Source organism: Pelobates fuscus, chromosome 3, assembly GCF_036172605.1.
Source record: "Pelobates fuscus isolate aPelFus1 chromosome 3, aPelFus1.pri, whole genome shotgun sequence".
Taxonomy (NCBI): Eukaryota; Metazoa; Chordata; class Amphibia; order Anura; family Pelobatidae; genus Pelobates; species Pelobates fuscus.
The window spans coordinates 357,064,356-357,087,281 of record NC_086319.1 but is presented as its reverse complement, the minus strand read 5'-3'; the positions used below and the strand labels follow the sequence as shown (position 1 = coordinate 357,087,281).

The following is a 22,926-nucleotide window of genomic DNA, read 5'->3' as shown; positions in this document are numbered from 1 at the left end:
GGTGGAGCTGTAAAAAGGTATTACCCTTTTGGCTTATGACCAAATCATTACTGTATAGTTTAAATGATATAAAAATAAAAGCTACACCAGAAATTAAGTTGTTGCACTTGAGATGGCCTTTCCTTAGTAAAACGAATCAAGTTCTGACAACACATTGCCTGGTAGCGGCAAAGATTATTATTGCCAGGAATTGGAAAAATACACAGCCATTTAATGTGTTACAGCTCATTCAACAATTGAAATATCAGATTCAAATCGAAACAGGGCTTCATAAAATTAAAAATCAATATAAGGACTATGATAAATGGGTAAATTGGATAAAAAAAACTGGAGCAACTAGAGAGGGAATTATTAATAACGTCTTAATAAGCCCTAGAGAGATAAGAATGAAATAGACATTATTCCTCATAATATATAATAAAAACGACTGACTTACCGTATATACTCGAGTATAAGCCGACCCGAATATAAGCCGAGGCCCCTAATTTTACCCCCAAAAACTGGGAAAACGTATTGACTCGAGTATAAGACTAGTGTGGGAAATGCAGCAGCTACTGGTAAATTTCTAAATAAAATTAGATCCTAAAAAAATTATATTAATTGAATATTTACAGTGTGTGTATATAATGAATGCAGTGTGTGCGTATGAATGCAGTGTGTGCGTATGAATGCAGTGCGTGTATGAGTGCAGTGCGTGTATGAGTGCAGTGCGTGTATGAGTGCAGTGCGTGTATGAGTGCAGTGCGTGTATGAGTGCAGTGCGTGTATGAGTGCAGTGCGTGTATGAGTGCAGTGCGTGTATGAGTGCAGTGCGTGAGTGCAGTGTGTGTATGAGTGCGGTGCGTGTGTGTGTATGAGTGCAGTGCGTGTGTGTGTATGAGTGCAGTGCGTGTGTGTGTATGAGTGCAGTGCGTGTGTGTGTATGAGTGCAGTGTGTGTGTGTGTATGAGTGCAGTGTGTGTGTGTGAGTGCAGTGTGTGTGTGTGTGTGCAGTGTGTGTGTGTGTGTGCAGTGTGTGTGTGTGTGTGCAGTGTGTGTGTGTGAGTGCAGTGTGTGTGTGTGAGTGCAGTGTGTGTGTGAGTGCAGTGTGTGTGTGAGTGCAGTGTGTGTGTGAGTGCAGTGTGTGTGTGAGTGCAGTGTGTGTGTGAGTGCAGTGTGTGTGTGAGTGCAGTGTGTGTGTGAGTGCAGTGTGTGTGTGAGTGCAGTGTGTGTGTGAGTGCAGTGTGTGTGTGATGCAGTGTGTGTGTGATGCAGTGTGCGTTTGTGTATGTGTTGGTGGGGGTGGGCATTTGATATATTATTAATACATACAATTGGTGGAACACTTTGGGCGAATCTGTAGGAGAAATATATCACATAGGGTAATATTGTAAAGGAAAACAAACTAATTTATAATCGAGAACCATTTATAATGGGTAGCGAATTTGGTGTCCTATCGCCGATATATAGATGATATCCTCTTGATCTGGAATGGTTCCATTGAAGTTTTAGAACAATTTTTACTCTTTCTTAACAATAACGAATGGGGAATTATCCTCACTACGACCCACAGTCCAACAAGTATTAACTTTTTAGACCTTCATATTTTTATAGAAGATAATTTAATTAAGACCAAAAACTATTTTAAACCTGTTGACGCCAATGGATATATTGATCAAAATAGTTGTCACCACAAACCATGGCTAATCAATGCACCAAAAGGCCAATTCCTAAGGATTAAACGGAATTGTACCAGCGACAAAGACTTTCTAAGTCAAGCAGGAAAGATAAAGAGCCAATTTTTGGAGAAGGGATACGATGACTCACTTCTAACCACAGCGATAGAGGAGGTGAGAAAAATCCCAAGGGAACAATTATTGACCTACAAACCAAAGAAAAATTATGAAAAAACATCGCAGAGTGCTCGATTTATATGCAATTTTAATGGCAACAGCAAAAGAGTCAATAGAACCATTAGAAAGTATTGGCACGTCTTACAAGACGATCCAATACTTAAGAAAGTGCTACCTACAAAACCTCAGATCATATATAGGGGGGCCACAAATCTGAAGAAAGCCATAGTCCACAGTAGTAAGGAACCCCATGCACCAAAGCACTTTATGAATCAAACAACAGGTTTTTTTGGATGTGGATCTTGCCTAGCCTGCAGAAGTACGAAGAGTAGAAAAAGACATATAACAGAAGTGAAAGAATCTACCAATACCACCTTCTCTATTAGGGATCAACTAACTTGCTATTCAAAAGGGGTCATATACCTTTTGAAGTGTCCATGTAATTTAATATACATAGGAAGGACCATTAGATGTGTAAATGTGAGAGTTTCAGAACACATTAGGAATATTAAAAAGGGACTAGAAACCCACAGCGTCTCTAACCACTTCAAGGTACACCATAACCAAAACCCAGAAAACCTCTTTTTTCGTCCCCTCAAATTAGTGAAAAAAGATTGGAGAGGTGGGGACTATATTAACAAACTAGGAAAGGAGGAAATGAAGTTTATCTTTAACTTTAACTCTTTAATACCACATGGTCTTAATTCGGATTTTGAACTGTGCCACTTTTTTTAAATTATTTTTTTAAACTATTCCTTTATATTGTTCATATTTTTCACCATTTTATTCATTTTTATATATATATATATTTTTACATATGAGAGTTTGAAATTTAGAACACACGTTATTTTTTATATATATACCAATTATTTAAGTATTTTACTGTATATGGTTTTATATGGATGTAGTTATTATTCAGACCAGTTAGCTGTAACAGTATGTGCTAGGGACTACTTTTTCCCATACAAAATTGAGCACTATATAATACAGTTCTAAGAATTAAAGTTGCTGCTATTTTTTCGTTCAAAATTAGAGATAGCAATATGTATTCTATCTGTTGACACCATTTGAGTATTGTTGATACACTGGAACGCACATTTGTGACGTCGTGCGTTCCAGGGACGCAAGGGTCGAAACAAAATGACGTCACCCTGTGCGACCCGGAAATGGAGCGAACGACGCACAATTTGGAACGCACGTTGCGTTCCAAGTGCGCACAACGCCGGAACCCGGAAGCTATGAGCTGAAAGGAGAAACCCGGAAATAGACGCCAACAAGAAGATATATAAAGCAAAGAGGACCCAGAACACCACACCGACTGAGGAAGCCCCCATAGGGGCGAAACGCGTATCGGCACTGGTACAGAAGTTACCTAAGGTACCATTTGGACTTTCACATTATATATTGGACTTTTAATTTGTTTTCCTTTTGGGACTTTTATGATTGGGTCTGATCTGATCCCAGACAGTACCCATACAGAGATACCCCAGATATCTGATTTTAAACCACTACCAGCACTTATATATAGGTGCTTGCTTGTGCAATAAAGAATTGTCCTTTCACAAAGACGTCGTCTTTCATCTATTACCTGCACCAAACACAACAAGAAGCAGGATTGAGGACGTCCTGAAAGAGTCCTCCTGCGCTACTCATGAGAGCCTTATGATTTTATTTGGCTCCATGTTTGTGAGTATTTACTCTCGATTATAAATTAGTTTGTTTTCCTTTACAATATTACCCTATGTGATATATTTCTCCTACAGATTCGCCCAAAGTGTTCCACCAATTGTATGTATTTGTATTTTGATTTTTAGAGTGGTATAAGGGGCTCCCACTCAGGTGGTTTATAGCACTGGTTGCTAACACTTTCTCTCCCGCATATTGTGTATTGTATCCTTTTTACATTTGATATATTATTAATTATTTTTTTTAATTTTTTTATATTATTATTAATTTTTGTATTATTATTATTTATTATTTAAATATTATTAATTTTTTTTTTTTTAATTATCTTTTTTTTTTCGTCCCCCCTCCCTGCTTGCTAGCTGGCCAGGGAGGGGGGCTCCTTCCCTAGTGGTCCAGTGTCATTGGTAGTTCAGTGAGGGAGAGAGGGGTGCTGGCAGAGCTGTACTTACCTTTACTGCAGCTCCTGTCAGCTCTCTCCTCCTCCGCGCGGTCTGTGCAGCTCCCTCTGTCAGCTCACACTGTAAGTCTCGCGAGAGCCGCGGCTCTCGCGAGACTTACACTGGGAGCTGACCGAGGTGCTGAACGGACCGGCACGGAGGAGGAGAGAGCTGACAGGAGCTGCAGGAGAGGTAAGTACAGCTCTGCCAGCACCCCTCTCCCCCCCAGTCTGTATTATGGCAATGCAAATTGCCATAATACAGACTCTGACTCGAGTATAAGCCGAGTTGGGGTTTTTCAGCACAAAAAATGTGCTGAAAAACTCGGCTTATACTCGAGTATATACGGTAGTTGGAAGATATAGTGTGAATGAAGGTATGAATGTGTCAATTTTTCCTTTTTTCTTTTTTTTTTGTTTTGAAGATTTGCTGGTCTCTGTTACACTAGATATGAGTTGCACTGGTGTGACACTGTGCCCTGGCAGGCCCTGAAACGCACACGTGTGAAGGAAACTGAATGCTATTATTTCACAGTCAAATTTCTAGTTTTTTTTTTTTTTTTTATGTACACTACTGTTACACCAGATGTGAGTTGCACTGGTGTGACACTGTGCCCTGGCAGGCCCTGAAACGCACACGTGTGAAGGAAACTGACTGCTATTATATTACAATCAAAAAAGTTGTGGTTTTTTTTTTTAAATGCAAGCTATTGTGACACCAGATATGAGTGGTGGCACTGGGCAAGTGGGCACAGTATACGCTGTGAGCCTGACACACATGCTGGCAGGCAGGCAGGCAACTGCAATTAGATTACACAGGAAAAAAGCAGACTGATGTTCTAGCCCTAAAGAGGGCTTTTTGGGGTGCTGTCCTTACAGCAGAGATCAGATGAGTCCTTCAGGACTGTAGTGGACACTGAATACCCTAGCCTAGCTATCAATTTCCCTATTAAATCATTAGCAGCTACACTGTCCATCCTCTCACTAAGAATGCAGCTTCCGGGGGGCGGGGCCTAGTTGTCATAGCTGTCATGGAGGAAAGACGCACTTCGTGTGAGCTCCCTTAATATCTCACTTTAAGCAGCTATCAACAAGCGAATTTCACCCCAGAAGGGGATGACCCAGCAATGTTGCTCCTACTTGACCGACCCGACATGCTTAATAGCGGTCAGCAACTCGACAGAGTCTTACTTACCTCTGCGTGGCAAGTGTGGCCTGGTGCTCACCGGGCGGGAGAGGCGGCCGACCTCCCGATCATGGGATGCCCAGGAGCAGCTACTTCCCGGCAGGAGCTCCGTTACACACCCCCCCCCCCGATCCTCCACACCATGCCTTTGATCACATGAACTGCTCACATTAACTAATCGTAAAGTAGCAAGCATTTAAACATGTCATTATTTCACCTCCTAAAGAGTTTATTGTCATAGTTCCTTACATGCCTTTACCTTAACCGTTCATGTATTATGTTATTCACTAGTCTCATCTCATGGGGCGACTCACACTTGATTTATAACTAGTGGTGGAGCTGCTGATATAAATACACAGTTGATAACGTGCAACAGAGGCGGCTCTAGACTTTATGAGGCCTTAGGCGAAACTCAAACATGAGGCCCCACTAACAAAAAAGTGTCACATATACACATTGATGCACAGTTTATCTGTGGATGTGCCTGAGAGTGTGTCTGACAGAGAGTATCCTTGTGTGTGAGAATGTATGTCTCTGTGAGCATGTTTGTGTTTTTGTCTGAGACTGAAGTGTGTTGTGTGTATGGTGAGTGATGGTGTGAGGGGGGTTATGGTGAGAGGGAAAGGGGGGTGATGGTGAGAGGGAGAGCTGGGTAATGCTGAGAGTGAGCGGCGGTGATGTGAGAAGGAGGGGGGGTGATGTGAGAAGGAGGGGGGTTGATGTGAGAAGGAGGGGGGTTGATGTGAGAAGGAGGGGGGTTGATGTGAGAGTGAGGGGGGGTTGATGTGAGAGTGAGGGGGGGTTGATGTGAGAGTGAGGGGGGGTGATGTGAGAGTGAGGGGGGTGATGTGAGAAGGAGGGGGGTGATGTGAGAAGGAGGGGGGTGATGTGATGTGAGAAGGAGGGGGGTGATGTGAGAAGGAGGGGGGTTGATGGTGAGGGTGGGGAGGGGGTGAGGCTGAGGGTGGTGAGGGGGTGAGGCTGAGGGGGGTGAGGCTGAGGGTGGTGAGGCTGAGGGTGGTGAGGGGGTGAGGCTGAGAGGGGTGAGGCTCCGGGGGGTGGGGGTGATGGTGAGGGGGTGATGCTGCGGGTGGTTCGGGTGGGGGGGTGATGCTGAGGGTGGTGAGGATGGTGAGGGGGCTTATGCTGAGGGTGGTGAGGGAGGGTGATGCTGATGGTGGTGGGGTTGTGAGGCTGAGGGTGGTGGGGGGGTGGTGAGGCTGAGGGTGGTGGTGAGGCTGAGGGTGCTGAGGCTTAGGGTGGTGGGGGTGAGGCTGAGGGGGGTGGGGGGTGATGCTGAGGATGGTGAGCTGGTGATGCTGCGGGTGGTTGGGGTGGAGGGGGTGATGCTGAGGGTGGTGAGGATGGTGAGGCTGAGGGTGGTTGGGGGTGGTGAGGCTGAGGGTGGTGGTGAGGCTGAGGGTGGTGGGGGGTGCTAAGGCTGAGGGTGGTGCGGGGTGCTGAGCTGGTGGGGTGGTGAGGCTGAGGGGGTGAGGCTGAGGGTGGTGGTGAGGGTGGTGAGGCTGAGGGTATTGGGGAGGGTGGGAGGCTGAGGGGGGTGGGGGTGGTGAGGCTGAGGGTGGTGGGGGGTGCTGAGGGTGGTGGGGACGGTGGTGAGGCTGAGGGTGGTGGGGAGGGTGGTGAGGCTGTGGGTGGTGAGGCTGATGGTCGTAAGGAAGCTGAGGGTGGTGGTTAGGGTGGTGAGGCTGAGGGTGAGGAGGCTGAGGGTGGTAGGGAGGGTGATGAGGCTCAGGGTGGTGGGGAGGGTGGTGAGGCTGGCTGAGGGTGGTAGGGAGGGTGATGAGGCTGAGGGTGGTGGGGAGGGTGGTAGGGAGGCTGAGTGTGGTGGGGGGGTGAGCCTACCTTTAGTCCCTGGTGGTCCAGTGGGCTCCCTGGTGGTCCGGTGGCCACTGCTCCCGGTCTGCAGCTGCAAACCATGTAATCTCGCAAGACCATCAGAGCGTTGCCGTGGTAACCCACGGCAATGCTCTGATTGGCCGGTTTTCGCGAGACACATGGTCTGCAGCTCTGCTCACTGCGGAGCTGCAGACCGGTGTCTGCGGTGGCTGGCCGGGCAGCCAGGAGGGGCCCTTGCACCCGGTGGCATACCGGGAAAGCCGCCGGGCCCCCTCCTGGTGTCAGGTCCTCGGTCAGTGACCGAGGACCTGACACAGTCTGCCCACAGGCGGTTTAGGCGGCCGCGAGGCCTTAGGCGGCTGCCTAAACCGCCTAATTAAAGAGCCGCCTCTGACGTGCAAGCTACACCCTAAACATGACAGCCATCTTTCACAACAATGTACTGCTATATACTCATACCCTCAGTGCAACTAGCCATGATATACGCACGTTCAGCCTAGCATGCTCAAATATAACACACATCTGTCTAAAAAAAAAAAAAAAGAATCCAGCTTCAGAATTAAACTAAATTGTATGCTGTCTAGGAGGTGGGAGGGTCTGGGAGGGAGGGTCTGCTGCTGATTGGCTGGAATGTGTCTGCTGACTGTGAGGTACAGGGTCAATGTTTACTCAATGATGACGAATAGGGGCGGACCGAACATCGCATATGTTCGCCATCCATGGCGAATGCGAACAAGCTATGTTCGCCAGGAACTATTTGCCAGCGAACCGTTCGGGACATCACTAGTACCCATAAATGTTACATATTGTTTTTAAACCCCTTAAGGACACATGACATGTGTGACATGTCATGATTCCCTTTTATTCCAGAAGTTCGGTCCTTAAGGGGTTAAAGGACATATAGGATTTTATTTTTGGTACCCTCTAAGTTTTTATTAACAAAACAATAAGTAAGAACAGGATAATGTAAAATCAGTGGGGAAATTAAGAAAAATATATACTTTTTATTTAGAATTTCTACACAACTAGTGCACTTAAATTAAAAAAAAAAAAAATATATATATATATATATATATATATAAAATAGATTCATTTATTTGGGGTTTAGGAATACCTTGTGTGATCCCAATGCATTTTTAGCAGATATATGCCAAATAGTTCAATAGGAGATTTACAGTTGTATTATTAAAGGAACGCTATAGTCACAAGAACAACTACAGCTTATTGCATTTGTTCTGGTGAGTATAATCATTGCCTTCAGGCATTGTCATGTTTTAATTCCCCCTAGGCACACCTCCAAATGGCCACTGCTCAGATGGCCACTGGAGGTGCTTCCTTGGGCCATGCTGCACAGTAAGCAGCCCTGCCATTCAGCATCTCCATGCTCTGTATGGGGATGTTGAATTTTCCTCATAGAGATGCATTGATCCATGAAGGAGGATCGGGGCAGGGCAAGCATCAGCCTTTTCTAACGAGGCTAAAAGGAGGGGTAAGCCACCAAATGGTGGATTAAACACTATAGGGTCAGGAATACATGTTTGTGTTCCTCACCCTATAGTGTTCCTTTAAATGTTAGAATATGGTATGCTGAGACTGTAAATTTAAAGCAAAACTATACCTAATGAATACTGTGTTTGGAACTGAGAGCCTGTCAGCATGTATTGCTGGACTACTTCACTGAACTGTACAGAAGTTGCCTTCCGTACATCACAACATTGCCTGAGGTAGCCTCTGATTGGCTCTTGCAGGACTACCACACCCATGAGGCATCCAGCAAAAGGCCCGTTCATTTCGCAGTCAGCAATTGCTAGTCCTTCTGGAGTACCCCAATGCTGCCTTACCCTGTGGGGCCACAGCTATTGAATACCTAGAGCTAGGGCCACCATAATAGGGTTGCAGGTGTACGTGGCTATAAATGCACATACAGGCCCACTGCTGCCGTGATAGTGAAGACAGGACCCAGGAGACTCCATCTTTCACCTCCGAGGTGGAAGATGGATTCTTTTGGGCTTTTCTTCACTATTCGAGAAAGCTGGGTACCTCTGTGCCATTAGGGCAACCTTTATGCCTATTGCTGGGAATTCTCACTCATGAGTTAACAATAGTCAAGACAGACTGACAATGATGAGATCTGCAGATTTGGGGCCTTTATTTTTGTGACCTACACTGTAGATTAAATGTTGTAAAAAGATTAACAGTGTCTGAGACAATCAAAGACACACACTCCAACTTAAATACAGATACTCTCTCGGGCACACAATCATATATAAAAATAAATTAATAAAAGTAGATTTTACAGAGCTCCTATTCTGCTGGTCAAATTCTACCAGTAGGAAGAGGAGCTCTTCCCAGGCAGCTTAGTGGAGGGAGCATGGCAATGTCAAACTTAACTTCTATGTGTCTGCTTCCCTAGTCTGTGCAGCCCTTTAAAACTCGCCAGACAGAGGGAATGAGCAGATACACACCTGCCCTGAGGAACAATAGCTTTTAGTACTAAACTTATTGATCATGTTTATATTGACACTATTTGTCTTAATGCATTATAAACATAATGCATTCATTATTCAAAAAAATGTAAAACATTTAAAAAAAAAAAGGAAAGAAAACAAAATGCCACGAAAGGTCAGTGGAACCTTTGCTGATGCAAATAGTTTCACTTCCCCAGGTTGGCTCCAGGAATCTGTAGATTTGGGCCCAAAAATTCTCCTTAGTGACGTTAGACTTGAATAACCATTAGTGCCCTGTTACAACATATGTACAACATGTTAACCACACTTTCACATACACAGACAGATGTCTGTCCTGTGAATAACGGTGATGCAGGCACCAGATACATTATTAAGCACAAATACAAAAAATTTAAATATAATTTTGTTTCAAACTTTTTTTTATTGTAGAATAGGATACAAAAAGAGCAGACATTCTCATATACCCATATTACAAAATAAAGCATAGTGTACAACGTACACTGAACAAAATGATAAATGCCCCCATTTTTCATTAACTGAACTCAAAGTTCTAGGACTTTTTCTATGTACACAAAAAGCCTATTTCTCTCAAATATTGTTCACAAATCTGTCTAAATCTGTGTTAGTGAGCACTTCTCCTTTGCCAAGATAATCCATCCACCTCACAGGTGTGGCATATCAAGATGCTGATTAGACAGCATGATTATTGCACAGGTGTGTCTTAGGCTGGCCACAATAAAAGGCCACTTTAAAATGTGCAGTTTTACTGTATTGGGGCTGTGCAAAGTTGCTGAATATTGTCAGGACCTGAAAAACGCTGTTGTATACCCTGATCCAAAGCATCCCAAACATGTTCAATGGGTGACATGTCCGGTGAGTATGCTGGCCATGCAAGAACTGGGATGTTTTCAGCTTCCAGGAATTGTGTACAGATCCTTGTAACATGGGATCTGTACACTTACATTATCATGCTGCAACATGTGTTGGTCGTCGATGAATGGCACAACAATGGGCCTCAGTCTCAGGATCTCGTCACAGTATCTCTGTGCATTCAAAATGTTATATATAAAACGCACCTGTGTTTGTTGTCCATAACATACACTTTCCCATACCATAACCCCCCCCACCACCATGAGCCACTCGATCCACAACATTGACATCAGCAAACCGCTCACCGACACGACGCCATACACGCTGTCTGCCATCTACACTGTACAGTGAAAACCGGGATTTATCCGTGAAGAGAACACCTCTCCAAAGTGCCAGACGCCATCGAATGTGAGCATTTGCCCACTCAAGTAGGTTACGACGATGAACTGCAGTCAGGTCGAGACCCCAATGAGGACGACGAGCATGCACATGAGTTCCCCTGAGACGGTTTCTGACAGCTTGTGCAGACATTCTTTGGTTATGCAAACTGATTGTTGCAGCAGCTGTCCGGGTGGCTGGTGTCAGAAGATATTGGAGGTAAAGATGCTGGATGTGGAGGTCCTGAGTTGGTGTGGTTACGCATGGTCTGCGGTTGTGAGGCCGGTTGGATGTACTGCCAAATTCTCTGAAACACCTTTGGAGATGGCTTATGGTAGAAAAATGAACATTCAATTCACGGCAACAGCTCTGGTGGACATTCTTACAGTCAGCATACCAATTGCATGCTCCCGCAAAACTTGCAACATCTGTGGCATTGTGCTTTGTGATAGAACTGCACATTTTAGAGTGGCCTTTTATTGTGGCCAGCCTAAGGCACACCTGTGCAATAATCATGCTGTCTAATCAGCATCTTGATATGCCACATCTGTGAGGTGGATGGATTATCTCAGCAAAGGAGAAGTGCTCACTGACACAGATTTAGACAGATTTGTGAACAATATTTGAGAGAAATAGGTTTTTTGTGTACGTAGAAAAAGTCTTAGATCTTTGAGTTCAGTTCATGAAAAATGGGGGCAAAAACAAGTGTTGCGTTTATCACTTTTTTCAGTGTATATAAAAATAGTTCTAAGAGTAATATTTTTAACACAAAAATAAACACTGAAATAGAAATGAATTAACATAAACAGAGCAACAAAAAGTAATGAGAATAGAAGCATTGAACCATTCTTAGGGGTTTATTAAGTGAACGAATTGTAGTCAATTGAAATCAGATAGCAAAATTTACACTAAAATAGCCAAGCTGTGACTGTAACAGAGTTGGAGATTCTGTTAAATCAAGTATTTAACACATTTTTTAAAAAAGTAGTAATTGTACATTTTGGATTTTAATTAGCTACAATTCAGAAGTTAGTGAATAAACCCTTCAATATTGTGTTTTGGAATCGAAATTTGTATCTCTTCAATCATGTTTACATCAAATACCGGTTTCTCCCTTTTTAATGATCTCTTATCAGAGTCATTTGGTTGATAAGTCAAAATATCCCTTTTCTGAGCAAAACGTCAGACTTCTTCTTTTCACTGGTAAAATACATCATGAGGGGGTCCTTAATCTCTAGTTCCTTCCCTATTTTAAGATTGTTTCCTTAAACTGTTCTGTTATGTGCAGAATTAGTACATGTGATGTATTCTGACAGGCTCTTTTCAATACCAACTATCTCAAGTGTCCCTCTTTAGTAGCAATAATCCCTCTGTGTAGTGATTGTTATATTTCATTTCTTTTTTCATTATAATTACCGTAGTTATATTTTAGTGTAATTATTGTGCTGTACTACCATGTTCAATACACTGCTCTCTGTCATGTTCATGAAAGTAGAAATATAATTTTGTTAAATTACAGGGCTAAATTAGAGACCTGTTTGGTTCAGTTTTTGAATTAGTTTTTTTAGTTTTTGTTAAAATTGCTTCTCCTCTTCCATGCCTTTTTTGGGTTGTTTTTGCTGGGCTTATATCTTTTTTCAGGGTTTTATAGAATCTCATCAATTACAGCGGAGATGTCACTTCCAGTGAGTTTTAAAGGGCAGCACAAAACCAGGATACTCCACTGAAGCAGACACTCCTAACCAATGAATACTGCCCAAACCTGATATAGGATGAGGCAGAAATATGAAGACTGGACTAAACTGGACTATGGCCTCCTCAACATCAAGATGAGTGTCAAACCATTAGTTAGCTATTTGACATATTGCTGCCAGATGTTGCCTAGGGACGCCTTGCACTATAACCACTACAGCATGCCAGTAGTGAAAGCCAGTGTGGTCTTCGTCTGCTGTAGCCCTTTCACTTTAAGGTTTTGATATTTTTTTTTGCGTTCAGAGATACTCCAATGCATTGCACTCTTGTAATGTGTGGTTTACTCCGTTACTCCGTTACTGCTGCCATCCTGCCAGTTTGAACAGGGCTGGAAATTATCTTTTTAACTAGGCATACAAATTGTCTGAAGGTGTGTGTCAGTGTTTGTATGTGTAGAAGTGTTATTCTGTGTATCTGAATGTGTGTCATTCTGTGTGTCTGTGTATTAGTATGTGTGTCCGTGTATGCATCTGTATATTATAAAAATGGAAGTGTGTGGGGGAGGGCAATTTTCGCACCAGGACCCTGTGGTTTCTAGTTACGCCTCTGATTGTGTAACTTTTTTCAGTGCGGCACTTTTCACGTGAGACATAGAGCTTGCACTACCATGAGGCAGCATAGGCGGTTGCCATTGGGTGCAATGTCTAAGTGACCTGCCGGTGAATTCATGTAGCGTGGCTGAGCTCTGCCAGCATCTCCATCCGATCCACCAGCTCTGGAGCATGCCGCAGGCTGTGTGGAGGGGGCAAGGATATGCATCATGTCATATGCCTGCTCCCTGTATTCCTCAGAGAGGCTGGCTTGGCAGCGCCTTAGTGATGAGGCCAGACTGCAGGATTATTTATGGTGTGTATTGAGAGGGACAAAAAACTCTGGCGGCAAAAGCTCTAGCTGCATCACTAAATTGACCTATAAGATATTTATTTACACAGGTATGGCCATCTACCTAATCAAGTAGTTTCGAATGTATTAATACTCTCTATGTTGCAGTCTGGGGCACAATTGCAAATTACACATAGTTACAAAATAGACACTTGGGATTTCAATTCAAAGCCTTATTGTGGGGGCAGTGTTTGTAGCGCCCGGCAAGGTGATCACAGGTATAAAAAAAGTGTACCTTATAATTACAATGGGATTAGAGATTAGTAGGAACCTCCTTTAAAGGAATACTTCCACTGATGGTAGGTTTAGGGTATAGAGGGTTTAGATTTTAGGCAAAACCTGGTTCAGTATTATGTACCTAATCATATGAGCCCCAGTCCTAAACACTATCACCTTAAAACCTCAAATGCTAAGCTGTCACTAAATTTAACACTTTCACTACACCAATACTTCTGCCATCAGCAGTGGAATTTCCCCAGTTGTCATTGCCAAAAGTAGCTGAACGATTTCTTCTGTGTACCCCATACTCTGTGCGTGCTCTGCACTTTGTGTTTGCAGTACAAGATGGTATATTTCCCCATGTGGTGCTGCTGTAAATTACTTTTTAGGCTGAAGAAACCTCTATCGTGTCGATATTGCTGATATAATATATAGAGGAAAGTCTACAAGAGAGAAAGACAACAAGAAAACTGAAAACTTGAAGAGGACATATGTGTCAGGGTCTTACCTGAGTTGGGAGTCTGTAGCGCAGATATGTTGCTCACCCTTGCAGATAGCCACAGGCCGAGGTGGTCAGGTAAGAATTCACCTGGCCTGTGGGTCTGTGCAGGATGCAGTACCAAATACGCAGGACAGGCAAGGACAGAACCAGCAGGATAGTCGAGGGATAGCCGAGGTCAAAGGATGCCAGAGGTCAGGAACAACGAGGAGTAGCCGAAGTCAAGGGATGCCAGAGGTCAGAATAAACGTAGTCAGAAGCAGAGGTCAAATATACGAAGCAGATAAACTGGAACACTGGTACGACACAGGAACACTAGATCAAAGACTTGACACTGAGCACAGGGCGAGGCTGAGTTTAAATACCCTGCTGATGACCGATGAGAGTCAGGTGAGACACAGCCAAGTCAAGGTGCAGCCCCCAGTGTATTAGCCTTGCCAGGATGAACAGGACCGGACTCAGTAGTCTCTGTGTAAAGCTGCTGTGGCTCAGAGGTAGAAATCAGGACTAGGACTGATAAGTTCCCCGGTTCAAGTCCCCTGTAGGGAACTCCAGGAGCGGCCACGTCTGTCTGTCTAACAGGTGAGTACCCTGACAGTACCTCCCCCTTTAAAAACGACCTCTGGGCGTAAGTAGGTTCTTCATCGAAATAATCCGCCTCTCCAGAGTCACTATCAGAATCCATCGAGTCCCCATAGTGAAAGTCCTCAGTATGGAATCCCTTATTAGCTCGGGATTTCCCAGTACCAGCTTCTGGTACGGCTGACGATCTGTCCAGGATTTTTAGGTTCCGGGTACAGGTGGCAAGAACTTCCACAACTTCGGCAGGAACAGTGCTCGTAGCTAGCAGTGCTTTTTCGAACACTTCTAGGTCTTTTTTACAGACCGTAGTGCCATTAGAAGCAATGACACAATCCATAGGTAAATCCTTTTCAAGTGGGCAGGAAGTAGTGGTGGTACTACAGGAAGTAGCTTTGGTAGTAGATGCAGACGACTCTGGAGCAGGAGGTATAGCATTTTCCATGGAAGCCAAGCCTGGGCAGGAATAACGGCTCCCTTGTAGCTCTTTAGGCTGATATGCAGTGTACACTGGACGAAGGAAACTATTACCCAGTTGGTGAGCTGGAGGTCTAGGAGGGCGAACAGGACAAAGCGTGATGAAGTGTCCTTCTCCACAGTAAAAACACAGACCATGGCTTCTCCTTCGGTCCCTCTCCCTAGGTGTGACTTTGCAGTGGACACGTCCAATTTGCATAGGTTCCTCAGGGTCAAGTGGAACACAGGATACCTCTGGAGTTTTCCTGGGAACTGGATCATAAGAGGGCATCACTGGGGTGTGGTGATAGTACTCGGTTCCTTGGTTACGTAGACTCCGCGATTTTTTAGTAGGTGGAGCTGGCTTGGGCTTAGTGGTCCTGCACTGTGAGTCCATAGCAATAATAAAGGATTCCCAGCTGACAAGGACAGGACTCTTCCTCTGCAACATTTGGTAAGACCAAACTTTGATGCGTCCAGACAACAGGTTGATAGCCGCTCTGACCCTGATGAAATCCGTGGCGTAAGTTCGAGGCTTTAAAGAAAACAATACCTCGCAATCCATCCTGAATGACTGAAAGGACGTGTAGTTACCATCAAATCTGTCGGGCATGATGACAAAGGGTTCCAGAGCAGGATGTACTGCACCTTTAAGAGAAAAAATATCTTGCTGCAACTCCGAAACAGTCTGGGCCAGACTGGACACTTGCTGGAGTGAGGGTGAGCACATTTCTGCGGACTCCATATTGGTCAAGTCTTTTGTCAGGGTCTTACCTGAGTTGGGAGTCTGTAGCACAGATATGTTGCTCACCCTTGCAGATAGCCACAGGCCGAGGTGGTCAGGTAAGAATTCACCTGGCCTGTGGGTCTGTGCAGGATGCAGTACCAAATACGCAGGACAGGCAAGGACAGAACCAGCAGGATAGTCGAGGGATAGCCGAGGTCAAAGGATGCCAGAGGTCAGGAACAACGAGGAGTAGCCGAAGTCAAGGGATGCCAGAGGTCAGAATAAACGTAGTCAGAAGCCGAGGTCAACTATACGAAGCAGATAAACTGGAACACTGGTACAACACAGGAACACTAGATCAAAGACTTGACACTGAGCACAGGGCGAGGCTGAGTTTAAATACCCTGCTGATGACCGATGAGAGTCAGGTGAGACACAGCCAAGTCAAGGTGCAGCCCCCGGTGTATTAGCCTTGCCAGGATGAACAGGACCGGACTCAGTAGTCTCTGTGTAAAGCTGCTGTGGCTCAGAGGTAGAAATCAGGACTAAGACTGATAAGTTCCCCAGTTCAAGTCCCCTGTTGGGAACTCCAGGAGCGGCCACGTCTGGCTGTCTGTCTAACAGGTGAGTACCCTGACAATATGTAGAACCTTATCATAAAACCTAATGCTTGACCAATCCTTCAAGGTCAATCTAAACTCTGTTATCACTATGACTTATTGTGCTTGTTATAGTGCAAACAAATGCTATTTCTGGCGCAGTGCTTCCAGTTAACCCCTTAAGGACCAAACTTCTGGAATAAAAGGGAATCATGACATGTCACACACATGTCATGTGTCCTTAAGGGGTTAAACCCTTATTTGGAGACATGATAATGCTCACATCACTGCATCTGCTAGCTCGCTCCTTTTTTTGGTATTTATTTGCATTTGTGTGCCACGTAGTGCCACTTTGGGGCAGTGCAGCTGTACTGCATATTTTTTTTTTTTATGACTCAAGCGCTAATACTACTTTAGTTTTTTTACTATAATCACTCTGGGTCTTTCATAGTGATAAAAGGTAATCCCAGGGAGCGATACACCGGCTAATTAGGAGAAGTTCGCCTCACCTGTCTACACTTATCATCACAGCAAGGCAGCAGTTGCATCCAGATTTGGTCACATGACACAGAAGCTCATTATTGTTAAGATTATATTATTAATACTTTGCATTCTAGATAAAACGCAGTATGTAAACATCCTCCACAACATAACGAATAGATACTTATTTTTTTCCTTCTGCCTACAGGTTCCACTGTGAACACAAATAAAGCAAATTTACAATGTCCGCAAAAAGAAGAAATAGGTAAGTATTACAGAGTTACAATGTGATTCGGTGGACAGACTCTTTGGAATTGTGACAGTAGTGGGCATTAAATGGTAACTAAATGTCAACAATAAGGATGGAAATGTCACTGTTCCCCATGGCCACAAGGTGGGAGCTCTAAAATAAGACACGGGTCCATCTCCTCCAGCCCCCATCACTAAGCAGTTGGTCAGGGCTATAGTAGAGAAGGAGGGGGGAGGCGTGCCTGTGTCACCCAAGCCCAAAACCTTGTGTTGTGGGTTAAGGTTATAATATCGATAAAGGGGACATGTTTTTTTCCCACCCCCATACATTCTAGTTACAACTTGGCTATGTTAGCCTCAACTTGCTACTCAGTTTCAGTTCTATACAATTATGAGTTTAGTGAATAACCCTAATTGTCTCCAATGGAATAGGAGGGAAAGTTCCCCTGTGTTACTATTTTAACTTGCATTGGTGGAGTAACACGGTAATGCTCCATTTCTCCATGCTTCTAACAGATGGAACAGTTTGTGAAAATACTGGAGCCGAGAGAATGATATGCCGAAGCAATGAAACATGTGAAGACCATGAATTCTGTTCCTGCCGGAAAGGATACATTAAGCATAAGGAAGGAGTTGCAATAACTTGCGAAGGTGAGTGTACTTTTCTGCCCATGTGTGTAGAATGTATATCTCCAGAACCAAATTTACATTATTTTATACAAGACATTCTTCTAGTGGTATATTCAAGGGAGACAGAAACCCATACATACACGATTTCTCATTGTGGTGAGGCCATGCATGATCATGGCAGTGGTACTCAATGTAGTTTCAACCAGAATGTCACTCACTCTGCAAATTGCTTGGAGCTCCAGTGACAGACAGGGCAGAGGAGAATGGAGAACCTCTCAAACTGTCCCATTTACCCAAGCTACAATATTGGTATTTGGGGTATGGGGAGGGGGACTGGGGAGACACACATAGTGGTATGGCAGGCTGGAGAGACACATAAGGGGAGAGTGGTGCTGGAGACACACACATGGGGGTGAGAGGGGCTGAACAGACACAGAGCTAGCAGAGAATTATAGTAATGTTAAATTCCATAGGAGTGCCAACAGACTTTTACCTTTGGTGTGAATTAACCTAGATACGCCTCTACATATCCAATACCAAACACTGGGCACAATTCCTGAGAGGAAAGAATTCTGATGATTAAAAAACAAAACAAAAAAAAAACAAAGTCACTATCATGACTATTTAGTAATGTGACAATTCAAAGCGAATTTCAAATTTAAGTCGAAACTAGTCGAACTGGAAAACTTGTCTTAGTCAGCTATGCTTTCAGTTTGACTACTATGGCCTGAAATTTTAGAATTCTTTAGTTAATAATTTTAGAATTCTTTAGTTAATAATCCTGTAAGTACCTATTGGTGAACACTATCTGGCTCTAGAACTTAATTTCCCTTACCTTATTAAGTTTAAACTATGTACTTGCAGTCACATTTGAACCCATATTTGCCAATCAAATGTTTGCTCCAAGTCTTTTGTAACTGTGTTTTCCACGCCCACATGTGTTTATATTTCCTTGCTATATACATAAATGAAAAATCTGTCCAAAAATACATAAATATGTATTTTTTTATCTTTTTTAAATGCATATAATTAATTGCTGCAAAAAATAATGCATTTACTAAAATGTGAACACATACATCCTAATTGTACAAACAGAAAGAAAAGGCAGCAGGAATGTAACTTGGATACCACAACAATACAAGACGAAAAGAAAGGATAGTAGTTAAAAAACAAACTGTGCCAAATACACAAATATATGTATCACATAAATAAGTGGATGTATAAGATTTACATCTAACACTTTGAATACAAAGTGCAGTATATGTTCCACAGAGAAAAGTCTTTTAAGTAGGGAAGTAAAACCTGCTAGAGATAATGTCTTTTGGAGGTCAGTCTGTGATCCACCTTGATGGGCAAACAATCAGGTGCAAGGTGAGAGGGCAATCTGTTCTGGTTCTGGTATTGAGGTCTTATATGAAATGTAAACATAGAAAAGAATAGTGTAACCCAGTATATTCAAAGATCTACTTTCTATAGAAATAAAAATATACTCACAAAGGGAGAGCCTCCAATCAGTTCTTAGAACAGTTTCAGCCCCGCTCACGGATATGTCTTTCGGCATCCTTTTCGAGTGCTCACAGTGCAACCAGCATATGAAATGAATAAAACAAATATAGTGCTCACACCTTTAACACACACACACACACACACACCTTTTACAGCCTGTTGATTAGGAGCAGCTGAGTCTAATTGGCAAGGGGCTGCAGGTGGATCAGTACTTCTTCATCCAGGCAAAGGTGTTAGGTAGCAGAATAGTGCAGGCAGATATGGAGGGTCTGCCGGGCTTAGGGTGCACCTTGTCAACCACCAAGGATATATTTAGATAGATTCAGCAGCGTCCATAGAAACTCCCCTGAATAAATAAGATGGCAGGACAAAATAAGGTACATACAAATGTTGATGGCAAAAAAACTGTTTTATTGAGATATACCATACAAAAATAGATACAACAAATAAGAGTTCTTCTATACAATGGCAATGTGTTTCACCCTTAGGCTTTATCACTTGAAAAAGCCTAAGGGTGAAACGCATCTGAAGCTGCTGAAACTACATTTTATTAGCTACAGGACTGGCATCTGCAACTCATGAAATCCACCCCCTTTTTGCCCAGTACATACTTCATACTTGCCCCTGCTGGGTATTGGTTTCATAGAGAGACTTAGGGATCTGTTAAAACAAATAATACAATTTTAGGGCTTTGTTAGTTAATGTGCCATTTTCAAATATACATTTTTATGTGTCTATTGAAATGGTGACCTGCTATATAAGGCTTTTGTGAGCTAAAATACTTATCAAGCTCAGCTAACTACTGAATGAGGTTGATCAGTTATATTCCACATAAGGTGTTTTAGTGGCTGCCTTATTATACTATTACATTATATATATATATATATATATATATATATATTTAATCCCACTAGCCTCAGCCACAAACCTTTCCATCTCGGCAGGGCAGAGATAAAATAGAAACATTTTACGTGTATTCTTAAATGATGGTGTTAGAGAGTTAAATTATTTAAGAGCGGATTTGCAGAACCTTTGACAGAATTCTAAGGCACTCACTACTACATTTACTAAGTTAAAGGTATTTATTAAAGGAACACTGGAGAATTCTGAAGAAGCCACGCACAGAGAGTCCGGACACAGGTCAGTTCAGGAAGCAATGGTCTTTATTCTCACTGATCGGGTCTCAGCTGAACTCCTGTCCAAAATGTCTGAGCCCCGATCACATTGAGTACAGGCTTTTAATAGACTATACATCCCTTATCTGTACCCTTACACCAATCAGCAAACAGGATACACAGGATTACCTTATATGGACAGGCAATATGGAACTAGGAGAGATTGGAATGTGGTTTCAGGTCTCGCACATGCTCAGTACATTGATGACAGTATCTTAGCTACACCTAACTAACTGATACCTGTACTTGTATATACCACATGGAGATTTTAGGCCTACTAAATTTTGGGCCTAACTGAAATCCCATCACACATCCATACCACTTCATCTCAATGAAGTGGTCAGGGTGCCAAGTGCCATGCGTTTTAACCCTGCAGCTGAAAACATTTCCATTGTGCAGGAGTAAAACTCTGATACTTCAATCAAATGGTCTCAGAGAGATTTGGTTGTCACGGCGTGGCGTTCTGCATTTGAATTAAATAATGGAGGGTGAGCAGATCATTGGAGTGTATATGTTAATTACTGATAGTAGTATATAGTGTCTACCTTTCCCATGACCTATTGTTTTCTTTTACTATTTTTTACTATGTCTCTGGTTTGTGTTTGCAGATATAAATGAGTGTCAATCTAACAATCTGGCTTGTGGAGCCAACACATACTGTAAAAACTTAATTGGCAGTTACTATTGTGAATGTAATCCTGGCTTCAAGAGAAATAATGAAACTGTATTCTGTCCTGATTTCATTAACACGACTAACAATAAATGTGATGGTGAGTATCCCAGAGGTCAGTATTGGAGCTCTCATGTGAGATTACATTCTAGCAGTTGTTGTTTCAATTTTGCAGCTGCTCTGTTGTCATACTGAACATCAAACATGAATTATATACAACACATGGCCAGGCCCTTCAAATCTCTGCAAAACAGTTGCTTCTGGGTACAAAACTGAGGTTAACTGGAAGAGCTATTTAAGCTATAAAACACATTGCAAATTGAAAGCAGTGATGTAAAGTTCCTTCTGAATTATATTTATTAGAACTTATAATGTGCCAACATATTCCACAATTATATATTGGAGATATAAAGTACAGTATTTAAGACCAAGATCAAGTAAGTTCACACAAAATGTGTTGATTTTCTCTCCTGTGGAATTTTCATGGAGCTCATGTGAGTCTTTTCTACCAGTTTGATTTTTTTTGTATTGAAGTATTTGTGAAGTAAGTCATTCCCCCCAAACACCAGTCGAGGCTTGATGAATGGTAAAAACAAGAGCACCTTATTATACAAAATTACATACTTAAATACGTTGGAATAAATTAAAAGATATAGGAAGCCAGTATAAAGATTGGCAAAGATTGGGTTGAGGTGTGAGATGAGCAGTGGATGAGGCAGATAAGCCTGGCAGCCACATTCATAACATATTGAAGTGGGGTTGTATGGGTATGTGGAAGGTTTATTAAGAGCAAATTGCAATCATTAAGATGTTAATTGATAAGTGTAGCAGAGTTCAGATACCTTGTGGTGCTTGGGTTGTCGCCGCCAAGGACTCACTTTCACATTAGTGAATAGCTCTGAAGAGATTATAGCCCATTCCCTGAACATTAGCAGAGGCTTAAAGGACCACTCTAGTGCCAGGAAAACATACTCGTTTTCCTGGCACTAGAGTGCCCTGAGGGTGCCCCCACCCTCAGGGTCCCCCTCCCGCCCGGCTCTGGAAAGGGGAAAAGGGGTAAAACTTACCTTTTTCCAGCACTGGGCGGGGAGCTCTCTGCCTCAGATCCTCCTCCGTTCCGCCCCGTCGGCTGAATGCGCACGCGCGGCAAGAGTTTCCTGTGCTATAACCCAGGAAGTGACCTCTAGTGGCTGTCTAATAGACAGCCACTAGAGGTGGAGTTAACCCTGCAATGTAATTATTGCAGTTTATGAAAAACTGCAATAATTACACTTGCAGGGTTAAGGGTAGTGGGAGTTGGCACCCAGACCACTCCAATGGGCAGAAGTGGTCTGGGTGCCTACAGTGTCCCTTTAACCCATTTATAAACATAGCAGTTTCTCTGAAACTGCTATGTTTATAAAAAAAATGGGTTAACCCTAGCTGGACCTGGAACCCCGACCACTTCATTAAGCTGAAGTGGTCTGGGTGCCTAGAGTGGTCCTTTAATGTAAAGGTGATGTTACGGACCATCTGGCACCCCGTCAAGTTCACTTCCTAGCTTTCCACTGGGACACCCGTAGTGCTTCAGCCCCTAGCCGCCTCAGCTTGGCTGGGGTCTCTTCGTAGCTTCCCACCCTGGAACAGGGTCCTGAGTACAATTTCAAGTGATTATGCTCTCCTGCAGAGAGTATAGCTGTATAGCTGGTCCATCCAAACATTAGTCGAGACTGAGTGAAGAGTGAAAATAAACTGGTTTATTCAGGCAAGGCACACAGAATTTATACACAGACCCCCAGCACGGGTCCATT

General features: G+C 43.2%; 1 protein-coding gene across 3 annotated transcripts in view; it reads left to right on the top strand.

Moving 5' to 3' along the window:
• ADGRE5 (adhesion G protein-coupled receptor E5) overlaps positions 1 to 22,926 on the top strand; it is a 262,935-nt gene that overhangs the window by 41,768 nt on the left and 198,241 nt on the right. For 2 of the 3 annotated variants that reach the window (XR_010090463.1, XM_063449224.1), the window contains exons 2-4: positions 17,115 to 17,171; positions 17,672 to 17,806; positions 21,075 to 21,251. Coding sequence is in view for 2 of the 3 variants with exons in the window: in XM_063449224.1 (XP_063305294.1) it covers positions 17,115 to 17,171; positions 17,672 to 17,806; positions 21,075 to 21,251 (369 nt within the window). In the remaining variant the exon portion in view is untranslated. The remainder of the gene's footprint in view (positions 1 to 17,114; positions 17,172 to 17,671; positions 17,807 to 21,074; positions 21,252 to 22,926) is intronic. The other variant, XM_063449225.1, reaches the window with a different exon arrangement.